Source organism: Dermochelys coriacea, chromosome 7, assembly GCF_009764565.3.
Source record: "Dermochelys coriacea isolate rDerCor1 chromosome 7, rDerCor1.pri.v4, whole genome shotgun sequence".
Classification (NCBI taxonomy): domain Eukaryota; kingdom Metazoa; phylum Chordata; order Testudines; family Dermochelyidae; genus Dermochelys; species Dermochelys coriacea.
Window position 1 is genome coordinate 95385998 of NC_050074.1, and position 23561 is coordinate 95409558.

Below are 23561 nucleotides of genomic sequence, written 5' to 3' on the forward strand. Positions count from 1 at the left end.
AAGTAGAAATAGGCCTCAACCAGAATTCAGGGTTAAGATCAGTGTTTGCAGTACACACTCTTTCTAATGGATCAAATGCAGTTACTGATTCTTAGTATCCCATACTTTGAGAAATCTCAGATCCAGATTTTGAATCCCCGAAGTCTGAGAGTTAAGATGGTTCAGATTTGTCTTGTTTTATTTATTTATTTTATTTGTTTTCAAAAAATAATGTGGCAAATCTCTATTAAGGCTTCTGGTTTTCGTCATTACTACTACTAATACAGAAAATTCTCTCTTGTAACAGTGCTGCACATCTGCTTTTAGTCTGTGAAGCTACATAGTGAAAGGCAAAACTAGTTTTGCACTATTTAAGCAACAAAGTATAGTAGAGGTAAAAAAGCGTATTTATTTCAAGAAGGTTCACATATTCATCATTTCACTTTTTCCTGTTTTTCAATAGCTTCAGAAAATTCAGTCTCTAACATTTTCTTAAGCAAGAATGTTTGTTTTGCCACTTTTAATCTTCAGATTTTCTTTAAGATTCCTTATTTGTTTTTGTAGATGAAATCACTGCCAGCTTTCGTAGGTTTGGACCTCTTGTGGTGGACTGGCCTCACAAAGCTGAAAGCAAGTCATATTTTCCACCTAAAGGTAATTAGCTTAAAATAAGTCTACACAGGCTGTTCTGGAACAAGCAAACGCCTACTGCTGCTTTAAAAACATTAAATCCATTAAAACAAACAGCTTTGACTCTTTAAGGTGGTTGCAGTCTTTCAAGTAAGATTCTTCTGCAGATACATTGTGTATAGGGGGGGGAAATTGCAGTCCGTGTAACAAGTTTCTTTGAAGAGTGGATCTACGGAGTCCCATTTGAGTTGGACTCTGTTAGTGGCGGTTGCTCAGTTTAGTGAATCAGGAATTTGTATTTAAGCTAGTTTTATTCTGGGGGGAAGGTTGCAAAATTTCCCCTGTTAATTGAGCTCTGCCAGTTAGTAGCAACAAGAAGAATGTTAATGTAAACAAAGCTTCCATGGCCTTGAAGTTTTTGAAACAATGTCATTTAGACCGGTTTGGGGTTGGGGAGGAGGTGGTTTGGGAGGGTTTTTTGGCTTTATACATTCCTCCTTTTATTGAATACCCACAGCTCCTGCATTTTTATAAGTATTATACAGCATACCATCTGTAGCCACAAAAGCTCAAATAAATTTGTTAGTCTCTAAGGTGCCACAAGTACTCCTTTTCTTTTCATTCGTATTCTGATATCCTTCCATTCTCCCCTGGCCATGAATATTCACAGTTATTCTTAAGGCTGGTTTGGCAGCACATTGTACTGTGTTTGGTCCCTGGGCTAACACTCCTACTATATTTTTTTAGACGCACTTTTATGTGCAAATAGCTACTCTTACCAGATGTTTTTTAAACTGCTTGAGGCATGGTAACTTCTTTGTGACAAGTCTCCTGCAAATACCATTTAGGACATTTCTGTCTCAAAAGAAAACTGCTATCAGTGGTTATTCTATAACATCTGCTCCTGGATAAATAAAATGAAGTGAACATGTGCTTTTGAGTGTAGTTCCTAAAAGTTGCAACTAACTAATATAGTGCCTTACACAGGTTTAGGTTCTTTCTAGTCAGAATTTTTATTCTAGCTTTAGCCAAGAGGTAAAATGAGCTCCTACTTGACCTGATATCTCCAAGACCTCCACAAGTTTGTTTGCTGTGACTTTGTGAATAACTAATTTAATTACAAATTTGTTGCAGATTAACCTGAGACTTTATTAGTTAGGATCAGATTTGTTCTGTATTCTGGGAGGCTAAATCAGTCTGACTTTACCGTCAGACTTGTAAAAATGTTTTTGAGTAAGATCTATTTTAGCAGAAGACAAGGGAATCCAGCTTCTCTTCTATTTCTGTCACGATTCTATTATGGGAAACAGCTTTCAAAGCCCCTGCCAGTTGCTCTAGAATGTCTGTCTGAAAGTGCTAAACAGTCAGTCCCAACTGTTCCTGATTATTTATAACTGGCTTCTTAGTTATCAATCACGGCTTCAGCATCGTCCCTCCAGCATGCCTGTCTTTACTATAGTTTCAACTAATTTGCCTGGTACTGAAGTTAGCTTTACTAGCCTCTAATTGCGCGGATCGCCTTTGGAGACTTTTTTTTAAAAATCTGCATTACATTAACTACCCTCTAGTCATCAAGTAGGAAAGCTGATTTAAGTGATAGATTACGTACCACAGTTGTTAGCTCTGAAATTTCATATCTGAGTGTCTTCAGAGCTCTTGGGTGAATACCATCTGGTCCTGCTGACTTATTACTGTTTAATTTATCAATTTGTTTCAAAACCTCCTCTATTGACACCTCTATCTGGGACAATTCCTCAGATTAGTCATCTAAAAAGAATGGCTCGCACGTGAGGATCTCCCCCATATCCTCTGTAGTGGAGACCAATGCAAATAATTCTCTTAACTTCTCCACAATGTCACATATGATGGATGTCCTTCTGTGTAGCACCCTCAATTACTGCAGTATCAGAAATGAGTGGACTCTGAGTCATGAAGCTATCTAAATACCTGGATAGAACCTGGCCCTAGAGTGCAGAGTACTGTCAACATAGCCTATTGACACTTATGTGATGGCAGAGTATTTGTAACAAAAAACTGCAGGAAATTCTGGCCTTGTTCATAGATTCATAGATACTAAGGTCAGAAGGGACCATTCTGATCATCTAGTCCGACCTCCTGCACAGCGCAGGCCACAGAATCTCACCCACCCACTCCTACAAAAAACCTCACCTATATCTGAGCTATTGAAGTCCTTAAATCATGGTTTAAAGACTTCAAGGAGCAGAGAAGCCTCCCTCAAGTCACCCATGCCCCATGCTACAGAGGAAGGCGAAAAACCTCCAGGGCCTCTCCAATCTGCCCTGGAGGAAAATTCCTTCCCGACCCCAAATATGGCGATCAGCTAAACCCTGAGCATATGGGCAAGATTCACCAGCCAGATACCCAGGAAAGAATTTTCTGTAGTAACTCAGATCCCATCCATCTAATATCCCATCTCAGGGGATTAGTCCTATTTACCCTGAATATTTAAAGATCAATTACGTACCAAAATCCCATTATCTCATCATACCACTGTTCACTGGACATGACACTGAAAGGACTGAACCATGTATCTTGTCTAACACTATAAAATACTGTAATTGTCTGCATATATTTTAAAGGGTTTTCTAAATTGGTTTCACTCTATAAATGAGTAAGTATGCATCTGGCTTTTATTTTTAAAATGGCTTGGCTATCAATCATAAGTTCATATTTATAGATGTTTTAAAAATAAAACAAAAAACACCTGAGTAAAAACCAACAATCCCTATAGTATGCATTTTGTCCTTGATACATGCAGAATCTGGATTGCTGAGGGAGGAGGGCAGTGGTGATACACAGCTGTTTTGTCACTAAATGTGTAGATTATGCACTTGAACAAGAGATGCTGTTAGCAGCAGCTGACAATGTGTGTAAGGGGCTATTTCTAGTCCCTTACACATTTAAATTACTGCTTTTGCATGGCATTTTTCTGCTTTGTGTTGAAATGCTTAGTGCTGTTTATCAGTGCCTCCCATGAGGTGAATCAAATGCTTTGCTTCTGAATAAGGCCAAATTATTACTGTTGCCTGAAGATTATTTAGATGACTTGCATACTTCATAACATATCCTAAACAAATGCTTAAAGGGACTGGCAAAATTATAAATGCCATGTGCTAGTCTTGGGGAAGCAGATGCTAAAATTGTAACATGTTTCAGAGTAGCAGCCATGTTAGTCTGTATTCGCAAAAAGAAAAGGGGTACTTGTGGCACCTTAGAGACTAACACATTTATTTGAGCATAAGCTCACTTCATCGGATGCATTTGGTGGAAAATACAGTGGGAGATTTATATACACACACAGAAAACATGAAACAATGGGTTTTATCATACACACTGTAAGGAGAGTGATCACTTAAGATGAGCCATCACCAGCAGCAGGGGGGGAGTGGGGGGAAGGAAGAAAACATTTCATGGTGACAAGCAAGATAGGCCATTTCCAGCAGTTAACAAGAATATCTGAGGAACAGTGGGGGGGTGGGGTGGGGGGGGGAGAAATAACATGGGGAAATAGTTTTACTTTGTGTAATGACTCATCCATTCACAGTCTCTATTCAAGCCTAAGTTAATTGTATCCAGTTTGCAAATTAATTCCAATTCAGCAGTCTCTCATTGGAGTCTGTTTTTGAAGCTTTTTTGTTGAAGGATAGCCACCCTCAGGTCTATAATCGAGTGACCGGAGAGATTGAAGTGTTCTCCAACTGGTTTTTGAATGTTATAATTCTTGACGTCTGATTTGTGTCCATTTATTCTTTTACGTAGAGACTGTCCAGTTTGACCAATGTACATGGCAGAGGGGCATTGCTGGCACATGATGGCATATATCACATTGGTAGATGCGCAGGTGAACGAGCCTCTGATAGTGTGGCTGATGTGATTAGGGCCTATGATGGTGTCCCCTGAATAGATATGTGGACAGAGTTGGCAACGGACTTTGTTGCAAGGATAAGTTCCTGGGTTAGTGGTTCTGTTGTGTGGTGTGTGGTTGCTGGAGAGTATTTGCTTCAGGTTGGGGGATTGTCTGTAAGCAAGCCATTTACAACACACACTTTGCTTCTCTACAAAAGAGAAAGGACACTAAACTATCTAAACTACTGCATGCCAGAAGGGGCCACAACAGTGGTTCCCGTAACCCACCAAGCAATATTGTTAATCTATCCAACTATACTCTTAACCCAGCAGAAGACTCTGTCCTATCTTGGGGCCTCTCCTTTTGCCCCTCCACTCCTACGAATGTGATACAGTTCTGTGGTGTCCTAGAATTCTATTTTTGACGTCTCTGATTCAAGGAATATTTCAAACACACCTCTGACCAACATATTAACCCACAGAGACCTTCCTACCAACACTACAAAAAGAAGGATTCTGGGTGGACTCCTCCTGAAGGTCGAAACAGCAGACTGGACTTCTGCATAGAGTGCTTCCGCTGACATGCACGGGCTGAAATTGGATGTAGAAGCCCTCTACACCAACATTCCATGTAAAGATGGACTACAAGCCATCAGGAACAGTATCCCCGAAAATGTCACAGCTAACCTGGTGGCTGAACTTTGTGACTTTGTCCTCACCCATAACTATTTCACATTTGGGGACAATGTATATCTTCAAATCAGTGGCACTGCGATGGGTACCCGCATGGCCCCACAGTAAGCCAACATTTTTATGGCTGATTTGAACAACACTTCCTCAGCTCTCGTCCCCTAATGCCCCTACTGTCCTTGCGCTACATTGATGACATCATCTTCATCATCTGGACCCATGGAAAAGAAGCCCTTGAGGAATTCCACCATGATTTCAACAATTTCCATCCCACCATCAACCTCAGCCTGGACCAGTCCACACAAGAGATCCATTTCCTGGACACTACGGTACTAATACGCGATGGTCACATAAACACCACCCTATATCGGAAACCTACTGACCGCTATTCCTACCTACATGCCTCCAGCTTTCATCCAGACCACACCACACGATCCATTGTCTACAGCCAAGCTCTACGATATAACCACATTTGCTCCAACCCCTCAGACAGAGACAAACACCTATAAGATCTATATCAAGCATTTTTAAAACTACAACACCCACCTGCTGAAGTGAAAAAACAGATTGACAGAGCCAGAAGAGTACCCAGAAGTCACCTACTACAGGACAGGCTCAACAAAAAAAAAAAAAAAAAAACAGAATGCCACTAGCTGTCACCTTCGGCCCCCAACTAAAACCTCTCCAACGCGTCATCAAAGATCTACAACCTATCCTGAAAAATGATCCCTCACTCTCACAGATCTTGGGAGACAGGCCAGTCCTTGCTTACAAACAGCCCCCCAACCTGAAGCAAATACTCTCCAGCAACCACACAACAAAAACACTAACCCAGGAACCCATCCTTGCAACAAAGCCCGATGACAACTCTGTCCACATATTTATTCAAATAAACGCAATCATAGGACCTAATCATGTTAGCCACACCATCAGGGGCTCGTTCATCTGCACATCTACCAATGTGATATATGCTATCATGTGCCAGCAATGCCTCTCTGTCATGTACATTGGCCAAACTGGACAGTCTCGACGCAAAAGAATAAATGGACACAAATCTGACATCAGGAATCATAACATTCAAAAACCAGTCGGAGAACACTTCAACCTCTCTGGCCACTCAGTAAAAGATTTAAGGGTGGCAATTTTGCAACAGAAAAGCTTCAAAAACAGACTCTAACAAGAAACTGCTGAGCTTGAATTAACATGCAAACTAGATACCATTCACTTGGATTTGAATAGAGACTGGGAGTGGCTGGGTCATTACACATATTGAATCTATTTCCTTAAGTTAAGTATCCTCACACCTTCTTATCAACTATCTAAATGGGCCATCTTGATTATCAGTCCAAAAGTTTTTTTTTTTTCTCCTGCTGATAATAGCTCATCTTAATTAATTAGGCTCTTACAGTTTGTATGGCAACTTCCACCTTCTCTGTTTGTGTGTGTGTGTGTGTGTGTGTGTATATATATATATATGTATATATATATAATCTATATATCATCTTACTATATGTTTCATTTTATGCATCCGATGAAATGGGCTGTAGCCCACAAAAGCTTATGCTCTAATAAATTTGTTAGTCTCTAAGGTACCACAAGTACTTCCATACCTTGTGGTGGTTCTTCTGATGCACAGGCAAAAATGAGTCTGTGTGCACAACTTGGATGACAGCATCCAAGCATATCTTACTGCGCATCAGGCCGACATTTTGTGATCTAGAGTTAATCTTCCTATAAATTTTTTTTCTGGATTCTGTATGCATGAGGTGGTCTCCTACCTAATATAAGGTTTCAGAGTAGCAGCCGTGTTAGTCTGTATTCGCAAAAAGAAAAGGAGTACTTGTGGCACCTTAGAGACTAACTAATAAATTTGTTAGTCTCTAAGGTGCCACAAGTACTCCTTTTCTTTTTACCTAATATAATAATCTCTTGTACTAGAACTACATTTTTGGGGCTTAAATAGTCCTCTATTTAATACTATTTAATAATATTTAATACTAATACTAGTACCATTAAGTTCTTGAGTAGCACTAATATCGTTATTTAAAAAATAAGCTTAGAGATCATAATACCATATTGACTTTAGTGGAAATTGAAGGTATCCACCCACAGACGCAGTACAGATATCAGCAATGCAAGTTCTTTGAGTATTTTTCCACGTGGTCCCATTGTAGAAACGTGCACCTTTTGCAAATGAGCCCAGAATCTTTTAGCTGGCAGTGTCCACGGGGGCTGTGTAGTATACCCTGTATTCTTTCAACCCCTACAGCAAGGTTATAAAAGATGGATCAGCCCCAACTGGCACTCAGTTCATTCACACTGCCTATGGTAGCAAGTTGGAACATAAGGTGTTTTTCTGCTTCATTGTAGCTTTGACAGTTTAGGATAGTTACTGTTTGGCAGTCTATTTTTATTAGTTTTTTTTATTGTTTTTAGGCAACAGGCTTAAATAAAACCTAACATTTCTGTCTTTAGTCTTGCCTCTGTTCTGAGAGTAAATCTGATGGTGCAAAACAGGTCTTTGGGCTTTAAAATCTACCCCGCCTGAGACAGCTATGCTGCTAATGATGCAGGTTTAAAATGTTTGCTTTGTTTAGAGGAGTCTCACATCAAATATGAAATGCTTTTTTGAAGGATACACAGAGATCTCATTGATGCTCATTTTAAAATGTTTTTTAATGGAAAAACATATGCAGAGTACAACTGACTCTGAGGGGTCCCCTCAAGGGTAGTCTCTTCTCATTTTGAACCCAGTTTCAACACGTGCCCCAACTACGAGAGACACTACTCTGGGAGAGAGAAGATCTGCTGGCTCTGAGAGCTCATGCTGCTAGCATGCTTCAGAGAGGTCTTAAATCCCCTGGATCTCATCTTTGTGGCATGATATGCCTTCCTCTTATACGGTGCAGACCTAGCCTTCTTAGCTTCCATGGAACCCGCAGCTTCTTCCATCAACTCCTTATTTGGCTGCATTGAGGTCCAGAGTAAAACTGCTGCCACCTCCTAGGATCCTGCTAGAGAGTCCTAATCATTTCATCAGGAGCTCCTGCAAACTAGTGAGTTAAAACCTCATATTGACAGGAAAGACCTAATGGAGCAGTAGTTCTCAACCTATTTACCATTGTGAGCCGTATATGCAGCTTTGTGTGTTACGTGGGCCCATCCACACAATACATATACTACTTGTATGGCCCTGAGGATTCACATTGGCTGCAGCTGTCTGCTGATTGAGCCGCAGGTTGAGAACCACTGTAACGGAGGAATACAAGGATTAGCCTATTCTCTAGTCATGTCTTTGGGCTTGTCTTCACTACCAGGGTAAGTCGACCTAAGTTACGCTACTCCAGCTACGTGAATAACATAGCTGGAGTCGACGTAGTTTAGGTCGACTTACCCTAGTGTCTTCACTGCACTGCGTCGATGGGAGACGCTCTCCCATCGATTTACCTTAACCTTCTCAGGGAGCTGGAGTACTGGGGTTGACTGGAGAGTGCTCTGCAGTTGATGTAGTGAGTCTTCACTAGACCCTCTAAATCGATCCTTGTTGCATTGATTGCAGTAGCATTGATCTACCCATAGTGAAGATCAGCCCTTTGTCATCACTTGACAAGGCCATGACTCCATCTAATAAGTGCATTATAGACTACTGTAGAATCTGAGTTACAAACACCTCGGGAATGGAGGTTGTTCGTAACTCAGAACAAAACGTTATGGTTCTTTCGAAAGTTTGCAGCTGAAATTGAATTAATACAGCTTTGAAACTGTAATATTCAGAAGAAAAATACTGCTTTTAACCATCTTAATTTAAATAAAAGAAACATGCAAATAGTCTTCTTACCTTGTTAAATCTTTTTTAAACTTTCCCTTTATTTTTTTTAGTGTAGTAGTGTACCATATATATGTGCTTTTTTCTTCTTCTTCTCTGCTGCTGTCTGATTACATACTTCCAGTTCCAAATGAGGTGTGTGGTTGACCGGTCAGTTTGTAACTCTGGTGTTCATAACTCTGACATTCTACTATATTTCAGGTCCTTTCAGAACCTCCTTAAAAGTATGACAGAACACCTTAGAGATTTCCTTAAAGGTCCAGGACAAATCTCATAAATTATTTGACATTCTGCACCTGGAGTCCTACGGTTGTCTGGCCATGCCTATTAACAAAGGTATTCTTGAAGCTGCTAACATGTGGCAGACCCCAGCTCCTATTCTGGCCACCTCTCAACAGGGCAAATTGCAAGTACCAAGTCACCCCTAAGGGATTTGTTACTTTAGGTACACCCAGATACCTGGATCTCTGGTTGTAAGGGAAGTTAGTGAAAAACCCAAGTTCCTGGGTTCCCTAGATCTACACTCAGGGATAAGAAGACCAAGATGATGTATCTTCTGGAAAGAAAAGCTTACTCATCTGTTAGTTTGCACATTTGTATAGCCAATTATCAAGCCTTATTGGCTAAATATAATTTTCTGAAAGGGGACAAAGTTTTACAGCAGTCTGAGAGACTTCCTCAAGAGACCAGAAACTAATCGAGGGCAGTGATGTCAGAAAGCGAGTTGGTGAAGACAGCTCTACAAGCCTCACTGGATACTTCTGACACTGCAGCCAGGTCAAACTGTGGTCACTAGGGGAAGAAATTTACAGCTGCAGTCATCAGGGATGCCAAAGAAGATTCAGACCATTATCGAAGACCAGCCTTTTGAGGGCCATGACATTTTTCGTTCTAGAAGTAATGAAGTGTTTCACTCTCTGAAAGACTCCAGAGTGACGCTTTGGTTTCTGAGTCTTTACGCACCGTAACAGAGAAAAAGCGAAGTGGCTTCATCATTCTCCAGATAAAGGCCTCTGTCGTATCAGTATCAATGATGGGCTCCTGATATTTTCTAGAAAAAGACCTCTTTCAGAAGGCCTTCTTTCTCCAGGGACAGTGCACTCTTTATCAGGCCAGAGTTTGACTGTTTTAATATTTTGGTTAAGAGTCCTTGACCAGTTATATAGGATCTTTATCCCTTCTCTCTTCCCTTTGACACTTGCATTTCTATTTCTGTGGATTCATGGGCTGCAATTACTATCAACCAGAAGTCTTGGAAATTGTCTAGAAAGGATATTCAATTCAATTTCAGCCTCTGACAACTCTGTCCCGCCACCCCATGCCTTTTCAGGGATTCTTCTGATGAAATCCTGCTGTGCTTGTGATTGGGTGCAGTAGGGGAGGTGTTTCCAGAGTTTCAAGGCAAAGGGTTCTATTCCCATTACTTCCTCATACCACAGAAGAAAGATGGATATTGTTCAATTTTAGATCTCAGACATCTCAACCAGTTCATCCATTGCTTCAAGTTTTCACTCTTCCTTCCATAATTATCATAGAATCACAGAATATCAGGGTTGGAAGAGACCTCAGGAGATCATTTAGTCCAACCCCCTGCTCAAAGCAGAGCCAATCCCCAACTAAATCATCCCAGCCAGGGCTTTGTCAAGCCTTACCTTGAAAACCTCTAAGGAAGGAGATTCCACCACCTCCCTAGGGAACCCATTGCAGTGCTTCACCACCCTCCTAGTAAAAAGTTTTTCCTAATATCCAACCTAAACCTCCCCCACTACAACTTGAGACCATTACTCTTTGTTCTGTCATCTGGTACCACTGAGAACAGTCTAGATCCATCCTCTTTGGAACGCCCTTTCAGGTAGTTGAAAGCAGCTATCAAATCCCCACCTCATTCTTCTCTTCCGCACACTAAACAATCCCAGTTCCTACAGCCTCTCCTCATAAATCATGTGTTCCAGTCCCCTAATCATTTTTCTTGCCCTCTGCTGGACTCTTTCCAATTTTTCCACATTCTTCTTGTAGTGTGCGGCCCAAAACTGGACACAGAACTCCAGATGAGGTCTCACCAATGTCGAATAGAGGTGAACGATCACATCTCTCGATCTGCTGGCAATGCCCCTACTTATACATCCCAAAATGCCATTGGCCTTCTTGGCAACAAGGGCACACTGTTGACTCATATCCAGCTTCTCGTCCACTGTAACCCCTAGGTCCTTTTCTGCAGAACTGCTGCCGAGCCATTCAGTCTCTAGTCTGTAGCGGTCCATGGGATTCTTCCGTCCTAAGTGCAGGACTCTGCACTTGTCCTTGTTGAACCTCATTAGATTTCTTTTGGCCCAATCCTCTAATTTGTCCAGGTCCCTCTGTATTCTATCCCTACCCTCCAGCGTATCTACCTCTCCTCCCAGTTTAGTTTCATCTGCAAACTTGCTGAGGGTGCAATCCACACCATCCTCCCTTCATTTATGAAGATATTGAACAAAACCATCCCCAGGACCAACCCTTGGGGCACTCCACTTGATACCAGCTGCCAACTAGACGTGGAGCCATTGATCACTACCCATTGAGCCCGACAATCTAGCCAAATTTCTATCCACCTCATAGTCCATTCATCCAGCCCATAATTCTTTAACTTGGTCTCCCACAGTATTCTTGTCAGCATGTCAAAAGCTTTGCCAAATTCAAGGAACAACACATCCATTGCTTTCCCCTCATCCACAGAGCCAGTTATCTCATCAATTAGATTAGTCAGGCATGACTTGCCCTTGGTGAATCCATGCTGACTGTTCCTGATCACTTTCCTCTTCTCCAAGTGCTTCAGAATTGGTTTCTTGAGGAATTTCTTCTTTAGATCCCATGAAATGTTTTGTTACTCTGGACTTGCAGGATGCTTACTTCCATGTGTCAATTCATCCAGTTCACAGATGTATCTATGTTTTGTGTTCAACAGACTTCACCATCAATTCAGTGTTCAAGTGTTCAGCCTTTCTACAGCTCCAAGGATGTTTACCAAATGCCTGCACATGGTAGCAATTCACCTAACGAGACAAGGCCTCCCTGTGAATCACTCTTTGGGTGATTGGCTGATTCAGGGTCAGTCAGCTGAACAGGGATGTTTTGCACAGTACTACAACTGTTGTTCAAGCTTCAGGATCAATCAAGACAACTCTGCTCTCACCAGCATTTAGCCTACAGAATTCATAGGGGCAGTCCTGCATTCCAGTTTCAAGGGCATACCTTCCTTAAGAGAGAGTTTCTACAAAGAATCCCTTCATTTCTTGCTATTGGGCTCACCCAAGAACCACAGCGAGTCTGCCTCAGCTGGGTCATGTGGCGTCTTATATTTATGTAATCTGTAGGCAAGATTACAAGGCCTCCTCAAGGTTTGCTGTGGACGGTTTATCAGCTGAACAGATACAAAGTTGGACTTACCTTTAGAAGTTCTTCAGAAGGTACTATAATCTCTTCTTTGATGGACAGATCCTCTAAAATGTCTGCCAGGATATTATCCACCACCTTCTTCAAAGACCCTAGTGATGGACATGTCCAAAATTAGGCACATTTAGACTCTTTTTTCCAAATTCAAAGTATATGATCCCAAGCAGAGTCTTGATTGCACATAAATATACTAAAGTTCAGAGCATTTTGACTAGCCTACCAAGGCATTTCTGCGCCACTTCAGGGCACCTCTACTCAAATCTAGAGAATACAATAGCTATGCACTATATAAACAGGCAAGGAGGTGAATGGATCAAGATTATATCTTTTTAAGTCAGGAAGTGAGTCACTGGATCTCTTGGGGGGAGAGAACAGTAAACTGGAAACAATTGTCTTGTTATAAGTTATTCTTCTATTCAGTTGAATTGAGGAGCTTGATCTACCCAAAAGCACATATTTCACAATTTTCCATTGGTCCTTTTAAATTTTGGGGAGGTATTTCCTCTTACTGCAGGTGATTATTCAGTAACTGTACACCTTAATTATCATGGCAAGTTTCCTATCCGTCCAATAGATGGCTTCAATCTTCAGAAAAGCCCATCTTTCCAAAGCCTTTTCTTGGAATTCCTTAATTTCTTCTTTAGCACTGCTAATTAAAATATACACTAAAGGAATTGTTTAAGAAGTCTCTTGGCTCAACTTTTTCTTAATGCTTAAACTATTTAACAGGATAAAGTTTTCTCATATTTGTTGTAACTTGGGGATTATCTTCTGAAGCTTTCGTCTTTTTTCTTTTTAAATTCTCCTTAAATTAAAAGTAATTAAACCGATAGGTTAGGGGGAAGTTTTGCTTAAGACTGTTGGCTGCTGCCTTAGGCCGACTGGCAAATGTATGTTCCTCCCTGCCTGTGGTCACTTCTATAACCTAATGAACAAATATTTTGCTGCCCCAATATTTAAAACTGCGTATTTTGTAGAGCTGTCCGTGGTCTTTATTCTTCATGCAGTCTTTTGTTGTTGGTCAGTATGCAAGTGAAGTAGTCAAATAATTTTGTTCATTAGCTGTATGCTATATGCTGTGGAATGGATTTAGATTGATATGTACAAAAAACCCTGGCATAGAAACAGATTGCAGTTTGGAAAGCAGAATAGAAAGCAAAATTATATGGGTATGTGAACTGAATTTTAAGAAATAAATGTGTAATGATACTGTACATATTACACAATGCTCTGTAAGTGAAGAAAAATTATAGATGTCTGAGGCTGTGACTTTTTTCTTTAAAACAAACACCATCCATATATTTTAATTCTTAATATTTGTTGTTCACCTTATTACATTAGTAGAAATAAAAGATAGAACGTTGTTTAAATGATGTAAACAAGATGTTCAGTGATGCAGTATACATTGTAATGTCACTGTATTTTTTCCCTTCAAACCCTTAAAAGGAAACACTTAAAACCACTGACTTGAATCTGTTGTATAACCACTCCAGATACTTACTACTTTCAAAGCAGCATGGCAATGCTGAGGTATTTATGGTATGATATTTGAGGTAGTAGGATACTGGAAAAGGAATTACTGCTCTTCAGGATAATAAATCCTGAAGATAAAAGTGTCTCATCACCTCCATGTTGTCTGTAAAGTAAAGTGTCACAAAGATAAATTCAGGACTGGCTTGATCCTTTTTTATCTATTTTAAATTAAAGCAGAGCGTGAACAGTATGTGGTGATGCTAGATGTGAAACTGTATGCTTGAACTAAATAGTCTCAACTACCATGGATTTAAAATGTATAGTAGATTTTCATTAATTGTCTTTGGAAAAATCATTCAAGTGAATTTCCGAACAAATTTGCATTTAGCAGTACACCCCTTCTTTCCCCCAAACAAAAAAGCTCATTTTACAAGCCGTCTCTTGCTTTTCTTTGATTATTACTTCTGATACTGTTTTCTGATAACCAGCAAACATGTTTGTTTTTTAATATGCTTTTGTAATGTAGGAGATATTTTTCAGATATTTACTACTTAGTGTGTTGGCACATGCTCAGAGTCCCAGCTCTCTATTACCTTTATCATGTTAATGATATAGCAAGGAATGCAGAAAGCCTAGGATTTCACAGGAGGGGGAAACAGCTGACATTAAGGTACACTACTGTTTATTTTTATCTTCAATAAAGGTCAGTTAAGCCTTTCTTAATAGAGGTCTCCCAAAAGCAAACTTCAGCATTCCCCTAATACATGGGTATATGTTGCGAGGATAGAACTGTATAGCTCATTTTAAATTAAAGGAACTTAAGTGTGTTGAAAGAAGAATAGATCACAATGTTTAGCAGATTGGAACTTCCAACCACTACTGAAGAGCAGCAATGACGAATAGACTACAAAAAGTTTGTAATGTAGTTGAGGTCCACAATTATATAAGAATGGGGAGGTAGGGTATTAGGAAGTGTTTGGGCATTGCTAAGAACTGCAGTGGACAAGTTAGAGATATTTATTGCTAGGAAATAACAAGTCCATGGATCTTTTCTCACCACTCCTTCTGACCAATAAAAGCAGTTAGTGCTTTAGACAGCTGATTGTCATAATGTATCTTTGAATTAGGCCCTACAGCTTATTTTAAGACTGAACAGACGGCTGAAATCAGATCAGCTTGACTGGTCATCCAGTCTTTCTTCAGAAACCTGTGCCTCTTTTCCATAACAGCTGCAAAAGCCATTCTCCTGAAATGCTTCTTTCTACCTTTTTAAATGCAAGCCTACATGTCAATCTGTGAATTTTCTGGCCCTGGACTAAAACTGGTTTTCTGAATCATGGTATTGTGTGGTCCAAGATACAAAAAGCCACCAGTTATATCTGGTGCATAACCATGCAACATTTCTTATGAAGCACCAAACTCCACTTTTAAGTTGACGAAGGGACATTGCAGAGGAAGGATATTACAATGGGCTGATGGTCCACAGACTCCAGACCCAAGCATATTAAACTTTCCTGGGTGCCACTTAGAGTACATGCCATGCTAGTTGTCTCTGCCTGTCACATAAGCAAAGTTTCAGTCCAAAGTCTATTATAACCTCTTATAAGTAGGGTATTGTAAAGGAATTGCTGACAAAAAAATTCATTTCAATAACACATAGTGCTATTCTTACAGTAACATAGAATCAGCATAATGTTTAACAGCACAAAAATGTTGCATTAATGCATCAGTATATATTATTTATACAATGACCGCTGCAAGAAAGTTTGTTTCCTTCCCTTAATGAAGTAGAAATCTTGGTGTATTAGAGAATTTGATAAAAGCTTTTAAAAGTTAAACTTATAAATTATAAACTCCCAAAAAGTGCTTAGCACTCCCCAAATGCTACTATTCTTTTAAAGAAATTATTTAATGGAGTTACAAAGAGTGACTTAGAGATTTGGAGAAATCTTCTGCCACTGAAGAAAAAAATGCATCTGGAGAATCCGTCAACTTTACAGAGACAAAGAAACAGACTTGAGCAGCTAGAATGGGAAAGCAATACACACATGGCTGAAAACCCAAAACAGTTATTTGTTTTCCTGCTGCGATGAAGTTCTAGTTAAAGTAATCATGGTTTGATAAGAAACTTAGTGTTGAAGCTGTCAGCAATAGAACACGTTTTTGTTCACGGAGAGTGCTGACAGCATAATAGACTTCTATGGAGATGATGATAATGCAGAGTGACTATGACTTCGGGACATGTTATTTTTCAACATGGGTAAACTGCAAAATGATAAAATCTCCATTGATCCCGAAGCTACAAAACAGATTAGACTAATGGAAAATGCTGACTTGCAAAATCGGTACTGTGAACGTTGCAAATGAAATTTTCAAATAACTCTTGTTAATCATATGTGTTCTTGCTCTTTCTACTGGTCAATGCTTTTTCTCAAGCCAAGAACTACATAATTACTCCTCTTTTGTCATCAGTGGAAAAGACTAAACGAAAGCAAAAGTTTTTGCTCTGCATTTTTTTTCAAGATCTAACTGATTTAGTCTGCATAGTGCTGCTGATATGGGATTATGCTAACTACAGTGAATAAAAGGGATGCCATCAAATTTGAAAATCACATTTCTATCCAAAAATGTTGTACCTACGATTGTAACAAATAACCCCCAAAACTAATCTCTTCCAATATTAGTAAAGAAAAAAATATTTTTCTTCTTTTTTAGATTTGCTTACTTTGTGTAATCATTATCAGTTTTGTTGATGCTGTCTGCAGTTCCCCAGGTTTTGCAAAATGGTATTTATCAGTAACTGCAGCAGCAGAGCTGAAACTGAATAGATAGCAAGCAGCAGGCTTTTTGGGAGATACCAATTCACAAGTTCCACTTTTAAAGTTGTGACTTAGCAAATTCTCCTAACGCACCAAGGTTTCCACTTTATAAAGGGAAGGAAATATGAACCATTTTGCAGCCTTCATTATTGCCTAAATAACTTATGAATAAGACCCTACTTGAATTGTGAGATGATTGTCAAAAAATTGCCGCTGAGTTGAGGACAAGCTATGGAAAATTGTGGGAAAGTAATACTGGACTGTATTTGTGGTAATAAAGTCCATTATTATTTTTCTGCAATTTTCCACTGTGGGCCGCCTGGAGCTCAGAGTAGGGGCATGGGGCTGAGAGCAGGGGCTCACACTCTCCATCCCAGAGTGGTCAGGGCTCCCGCTGTCAGAATTGCGGTGGAAACCTAATATTAAGGAATCTGCAATTTTACAAATTAAATAGGGCCTTACTTATGGAGTATTACCACTATGGTGCTATTAAATTGCATGCTGCTACTCTTTGTGTGTGCATAGAGGGAAGCAGTAGGGATATCTGATGTTGCTCTTGAGTCCATATAAAAGACCTTTCTAAATATAAACAACTTTCTTGTTAATTAAAAAAATTGAAGTGTCTTTTAGTAAAAAGAAAAACTGAACTTTTGCTCTTGTCGTGCCCCCAGATTTTCTTCCTCCAAAACATGATTGGATCTTTAAATTTTTAAGATTGTGCTTGCAGCATGGTTGAAATGGCAGCTGAAATCAAGTAAAGGCTATCAGTTTATATTTATCTAGAAGCTTCCTACATTAGCATTATTTGGAGCAGGACTAGAAATTGACTTTTCAAGCAAAGAACGGAAAAAAAAATTTTTTTAACCTAAAGCTGATCTATTTTCAGCAGCCTGTTCCGAGTTAAAAAGGCTGATCCATATACAAACAATAGGAATAGATTATCTGTTTCTTCCTGGAGCAGTTTCTACATGTATTGCCTCTTAATACTGAAACCAACAAATTTAACTCTGTGTACCTTGAACATTTGTCTTTCACCAACAGAAGCTGGTCCAATAAAAGATATTACATTACCCCCTTTGTTTCTCTCAAATTCAGTGTACTGCTTATTACTTATCTGATACTTATTTCCGTTTTAATTGTATGTACTGTAGGTGTCATGAAACAATATATATTGCCTCAGAAAATTCTACAAATACAACTCTTACTTCCACTGTCCAAAACTCATCCATGTAAATCACATCATTACTGGTTCATGTGATTAGTATTATAATTATATAGTTAAACTAAGGCCTTGTCTAACCTATGAATGCTTTGCTGGTATAGCTGTACTGGCAGAGCCCTAGTATAGAGGCAGCTTTTCCTGACATGGAGTTTTTCTGTTTGCTTGTTGTTTTCTGTTTATAATAATAAATACCACATTACCAAAAAAGAGTAGGTACATCATATGCAGTGTTGTTGTAGCCATGTTGGTCTTATGATGTTAAAGAGACAAGATGGGTGAGGTAATGTCTTTTGTTGGATCAACTTCTGTTGGTGATAGAGACAAAGTCTACACTAAAAGAAAAGGAGTACCCGTGGCACCTTAGAGACTAACAAATTTATTAGAGCATAATGCATCCGATGAAGTGAGCTGTAGCTCACGAAAGCTTATGCTCTAATAAATTTGTTAGTCTCTAAGGTGCCACGGGTACTCCTTTTCTTTTTGCGAATACAGACTAACACGGCTGCTACTCTGAAAAAAGTCTACACTGCGCACCTTACAATGGTGCAGCTCTGCCGCTGCAGCCACACCATTGTAAGGTGCGCTGTGTAGCTGCTCTTTATCATCTCCCGGTGACAAAATAAAACCACCTCCAAAGAGTGGCAGTAGTTTCATCACCAGGAGCACAGCTCCCACCAACGAAGCATGGCTACACCAGTGCTTTTCATCATAAAAATTTGTCGTTCAGGGTGGGTTTTTTTCACACTCCCAAGTGACAAAAGTTTTAACAACGAAAGTGGCATTGTAGACAAAGCCAAAGTTCCAAGCTACACAGAGCCCTTCAGTTCTGGGAAAGGTAGTCTGAGCATCACAGCTAAATACAAGGTGGGACAGATTGTTTAGCTGAGGTAGTTAGCACATATTCTAAGAGATCATTCAAGGTAGAACAGCCTGTTAACATGTCTGCAATCATACGACAAAGTCCATGATTTTTCGTGTCTAGCAGAATAATGAAATTAAGACCTTGTTTACACAGTTTTGTCGTCAAAAGGCAGCTTTTGCTGACAAAACAGTGGAGGTGTACACACTAAAATGCTCCTTTTGTTGGCAAAACAAAACCACCTCAACAAGCAGAGTTTTTTGTGGCAAAGTTAAAATGACAAAGCGTTAGTGTAGACACTGCTGTTCATTATATCATCATAACTGGCCTCCTCCAGTATCCCACAATGCCCACCGTGACTGCTCTGCTCATTGTTTTGAACTCCACTGGCCTACATTTCAGCTACAGAGGCATGCTCCCCTCCCACTTCAAATCTCTGGGAAGTTCTGACACCTGAGCATGCCACTCCAGCACCTAACAGCAAATCATTAGTGTGGAATTTTGCTCTCCCTGGCATTAGGAACACAGTGGCCAGTAGGCAGGTGTGTGTGTGTGTGTGTGTGTGTGTAGAGCCGGGAAGAGAGGTGGGGCCTGATGTTGGGTTGTCCCCTTGTTGCTTCCAGTTGCTGTCTGAACTTAAAAAGACAGTGTGCCCTCTCTCTCTCTCTCATTTCCCTCCCCCCACCCCCATACACTCTCCACCCATCCCCAACCCACACACTTCAGTTGAAAAGCGGCTGGCAATCTGGTATGTTGCCCATGGAATGATGGGATTTAGAAACCTTCATCATGCAACACTGTACTTGTTGCATGAGGCATTACAAACCCTTCCCAAAGAACCCTGCGGCAGCAAGTTGCACAGTGGGATAGCTACCACAGTGCACTGCTCTCTGTCGATGCAAGAGCTGCTAATGTGGATGCACTCTGCTGATATAAGGGGCATAGTGTGGACATGCAATGGCCGTTTAATTAAAGCGGTGGCTGCATGGCGGCATAACTCTTGTCTACAAAACTCTGTAGTGTAAACAAGACCTAAGCTCCCAGGCTCATCTTTTGAAAGTGTTGTACAGGTTACCTGTGAGGATGAGGACTGATCGATTGTTTTGTGAAAAGTAATGGAGTACCGGTGGCACCTTAGAGACTAACAAATTTGTGAAAAGTGTTCACCCACAGGTGATAGAGTGTTTGTCTTTTATCATTTTTCTGTGTGACTTTGTTCAAGAGTGTAATGATTGTCTGGTTTTGCCCACATAGTTTTAATTAGGACATTTAATGCACTGGATGAGGTACACCACATGTGATAGGCATATAGATGATTTATGCCTTCTGGGGGGATGGAGGGGGAGAACAATGTAAAAGGGAGGACACATGACCACGCCATGTGTCTCCTCTGCCCAGTGACTTCCCAGCCTTGGGCCACCACGCTCTCTCCACCCCACAAGAGTTACCTTGGGGGATGGGTGGTGACTCTGTCTTTCTCCTGCTGTCTCCACTGCCCCAGCAGATTTGGCCCCTCTCCCTTCCCGCCCAGCAGGCTAAGCAGAAATCTGCAGGTGCACTTGACCCCATATGACCCCCATACACATTGTCTGTGCATAGGTATGTGCTGGATCCACAGATCTTGTAAGGTCTGTTGTGGGGGGTGTTGATTATTATAGCAGTGGATATGTCTGCATGTTTTGCATCTGTTCTGACAGTCTGGTGCCAATTGGAGTAGAGGTGTCCTGGTCTGTAGGGAATTTGCTTCTGATGATGAACTTGGAGAGCTTGGGAGACTGTTTGAAAGCCAGAAGTGGGGCTTCATGAAAGATTTCTTTCAGGATGGGGTCCCCATTGAGTATTGGTTGTAGTTGTTTGATGACATCCCATATGGGTTCCAGTGTGAGTTGGTAGGTGGAGTGACAACTAGGGATGTGCATTCAGAGGGGGTTTTATTTATGTATTGAAGCAATTTATCTTGTGATATTTGGGTGGCCCGTTTCATGATGCGATCTACTTCTCTGATGGAGTGTCCTTGTTTGGTGAAGACAGTTTTGAGTGCGTTAAGGTGTGTATCCTGGACTTTCTCCTTGGAGCATATTCTGTAGTATCTGAGTGCCTGGCTGTAGATAACCAATTCTTTGCTTTGTTTGAGTTGGTTACTGGACCTGTGAATGTAGGTTTGGTGGTCTGAGGGTTTCTTGTATATGATTGTCTGTAAGATTCCATTGTTGAACCTGATGCTAGTATGGGAGTATTCCAGAGAGAGTTGAATGGACAGGTGGTGGTTGTTGAAGATGTGGTGAAAATCTGAGGTAGTATAAGTTGTCTGTCGAGAAGATGAAAATATCAATGTATCTGTTTTATCATTGGACAAATGCACCACAAAATCAGAAATTCTACTTCAAGGTTGCCCATGAAGAGGTTGGCATATTAGGGAGCCATCCTAGTACCCATCTCTGTTCCCATGGTTTGGACAAATTGTGTGTGTGTTGTTGAATGTAAAATTATTATGGGTGAGGATGAAATTGATGAGTTTGGTGATGTGTTTGGGGTATATATCTGAGGATTGTCCAGTGTCTTGTAAATATTTGAGGCAGGCAACTATGCCATCATTGTGAGGAATGTTAGTGTATAGGGAAGTGGCATCCATGTGGCAAGGATGGTGTTCTGAGGGAGGTGGTAAAGGTTGTGGAGTTTATGGAGGAAGTCAGTTGTGTCGTGGAGGAAGCTGGCCTTTTGTGTGTTGAGTGGTTTGAGGATGGTTTCTTTGAGTTCTGATATGCCTTCAGTAAGAGAGCTGTGGCCAGATGGTATGCGTCTGCCTGTGTTCCCTTGCTTGTATATCTTGAGAAGCAAGGAGAAGATCCCTGGTGTGGGTTCATGGGGGATGAGTTTGTAGAGTTTCTCTTGGAGTTGTTTGGCAAAGCATTTGATGATATTCTTAAATTCCTGGGTATGCTGTTTGTGTGGGGTGGTCTTTGAGTTCTTTATAGTAGATGGTGTTGGAGAGTAGTCATCTTGGTGGAGGACTTTGACAGCACCTCCTTTGTCTGGTGGTTTGATCACTATCTGATGGTTAGATTTCAGGGACTGTATAGCTGTCCTCTTGGTGATGGAGAGATTGAGGTGGATGTGATGCTTAAGTATTTCACAGTTAATTGCTTTCCTGATGCAATCAATGTAATGATTAATAGTGGGGTTTTTTTTCCACACTCAGGTGGTGTCCAGTCAGATGATTCTTTTTTTTTCTTATTATTGTTGGTGGGGACATAGTAATTGTGAATAGTGTTCCCTCTAACTTTTTACGTCCATGTGTGGAATGAAGTTTAAGTGTACCAATATGCAGGTAGTGACACATCACCTTCATATTGGTGCACATAACAAAATTCATGTGGTGGGGTGGGGCCGAGGGGTTGGGAGTATGGAAGGGGGCTCAGGACTGGGGCAGAGGGTTGGGGTGCAGGGGGGGTGTGGGACTGGGGATGAGGGGTTCAGGGTGCAGGAGGGGGCAGAGGGTTGGGTGCAGGGGGTGAGGGCTCCAGCTAGGGGTGAAGGCTCTGGGGTGGGGCTGGGAATGAGGAGTGCAGGAGGGGGGGTCGAAGCTGGAGCAGAGGATTGGGGTGCAGGCTCTGGCGTGGGGCCAGGGTTGATGGGTTTTGGGTGTAGGCTGTCCCAGCGCTATGGCGGAAGAGAGGATTCCTCCCATCACACTCTTGCCACAGCAGCTCTGGGCCAGGTGAGAGGTGACTCTCCCTGGCCGCAGCAGCTCCAGCGGACCTGGGCTGGGCCAGGCCGAGGGAGGGGCTCCTCTCCCCGACAGTTCCGGCGGGCCTAGGCTTAGCTGAGGGAAGGGCTCCTCCCCAGCAACTCCAGTGGGCCTGGTCTGGGCCAGGGGAGAGGCTCCTTTCCCTGCCTGCCTGCGCAGCTTACAGGGAACGTAGATTGTGAGTGGTGGTGTCATTGCTGTGAAAGAATTCTTTGAGGCAGTCAGCAGAATTCTTCTAGCATTCGCCACATGTTAGCATGAATCAGGGTGTAGGTACGTCAACAGAAACACTCTCCTCTCTGCATAGCTGTGTCTACAGTGGGGTTTTGCCAGCATGGTTATGTCACCTGGGGGTGTTTTTGTTTTGTTTCCCTGTCTCATCTCCCCCCCACCCCAAGACCTCCTGACCGACATAGTTACCTTGAAAAAACTTTGTAGTGTACCACTGGCCTAAGTTTTCATATCACATCTGAGAGTTGTTTAGTTATCTTTTAATTTGGATTGTATTGTGACCCACAGTAGTTACAGCTCAGACTCTGAAGCTTTATGAGAGGAGATATCCTTACAAATGTGCAGTTGCGATATTTTTAACTAATGTTGAGGCAAAAAGTCTGGTATCTAAAAAGAGAGAGAGAGTCTCTTTTCATTGTATTTTAAGTTCTTTTTCAACCTGTATATGCTTAAGGGGGAAACTTTGCCACCAAACTAAGTAGTGAGAACTATATGTGACACGTGCATTGATATAAATGTATTTTAATATATATAAACAATGAGAAACTCGCATGTAGCGATGCCTAGCCACCTAATATCCTTCCTAAATTTTACGTGCCTGTGGCACAACTGAAATGTACTCTCATGAAAAAAGAAAAGGAGGATTCGTGGCACCTTAGAGACTAACAAATTTATTTGAGCATAAGCTTTCATGAGCTACTGCTCACTTCATCGGATGCATTCAGTGGAAAATACCTGGAAAATTTGTTAGTCTCTAAGGTGCCACAAGTCCTCCTTTTCTTTTT

General features: G+C 41.0%; 1 protein-coding gene across 19 annotated transcripts in view; it reads left to right on the plus strand.

The window, feature by feature from the left end:
• Window positions 1-23561, plus strand: part of CPEB3 (cytoplasmic polyadenylation element binding protein 3) — a 187054-nt gene that overhangs the window by 122784 nt on the left and 40709 nt on the right. For 16 of the 19 annotated variants that reach the window (XM_043519725.1, XM_043519728.1, XM_038410924.2 and 13 more), the window contains one exon: window positions 544-633. The exons of the other annotated variants lie outside the window; for them this stretch is intronic. In XM_043519725.1, the coding sequence (XP_043375660.1) occupies window positions 544-633 (90 nt within the window). The remainder of the gene's footprint in view (window positions 1-543; window positions 634-23561) is intronic. 19 annotated transcript variants of the gene reach the window in all.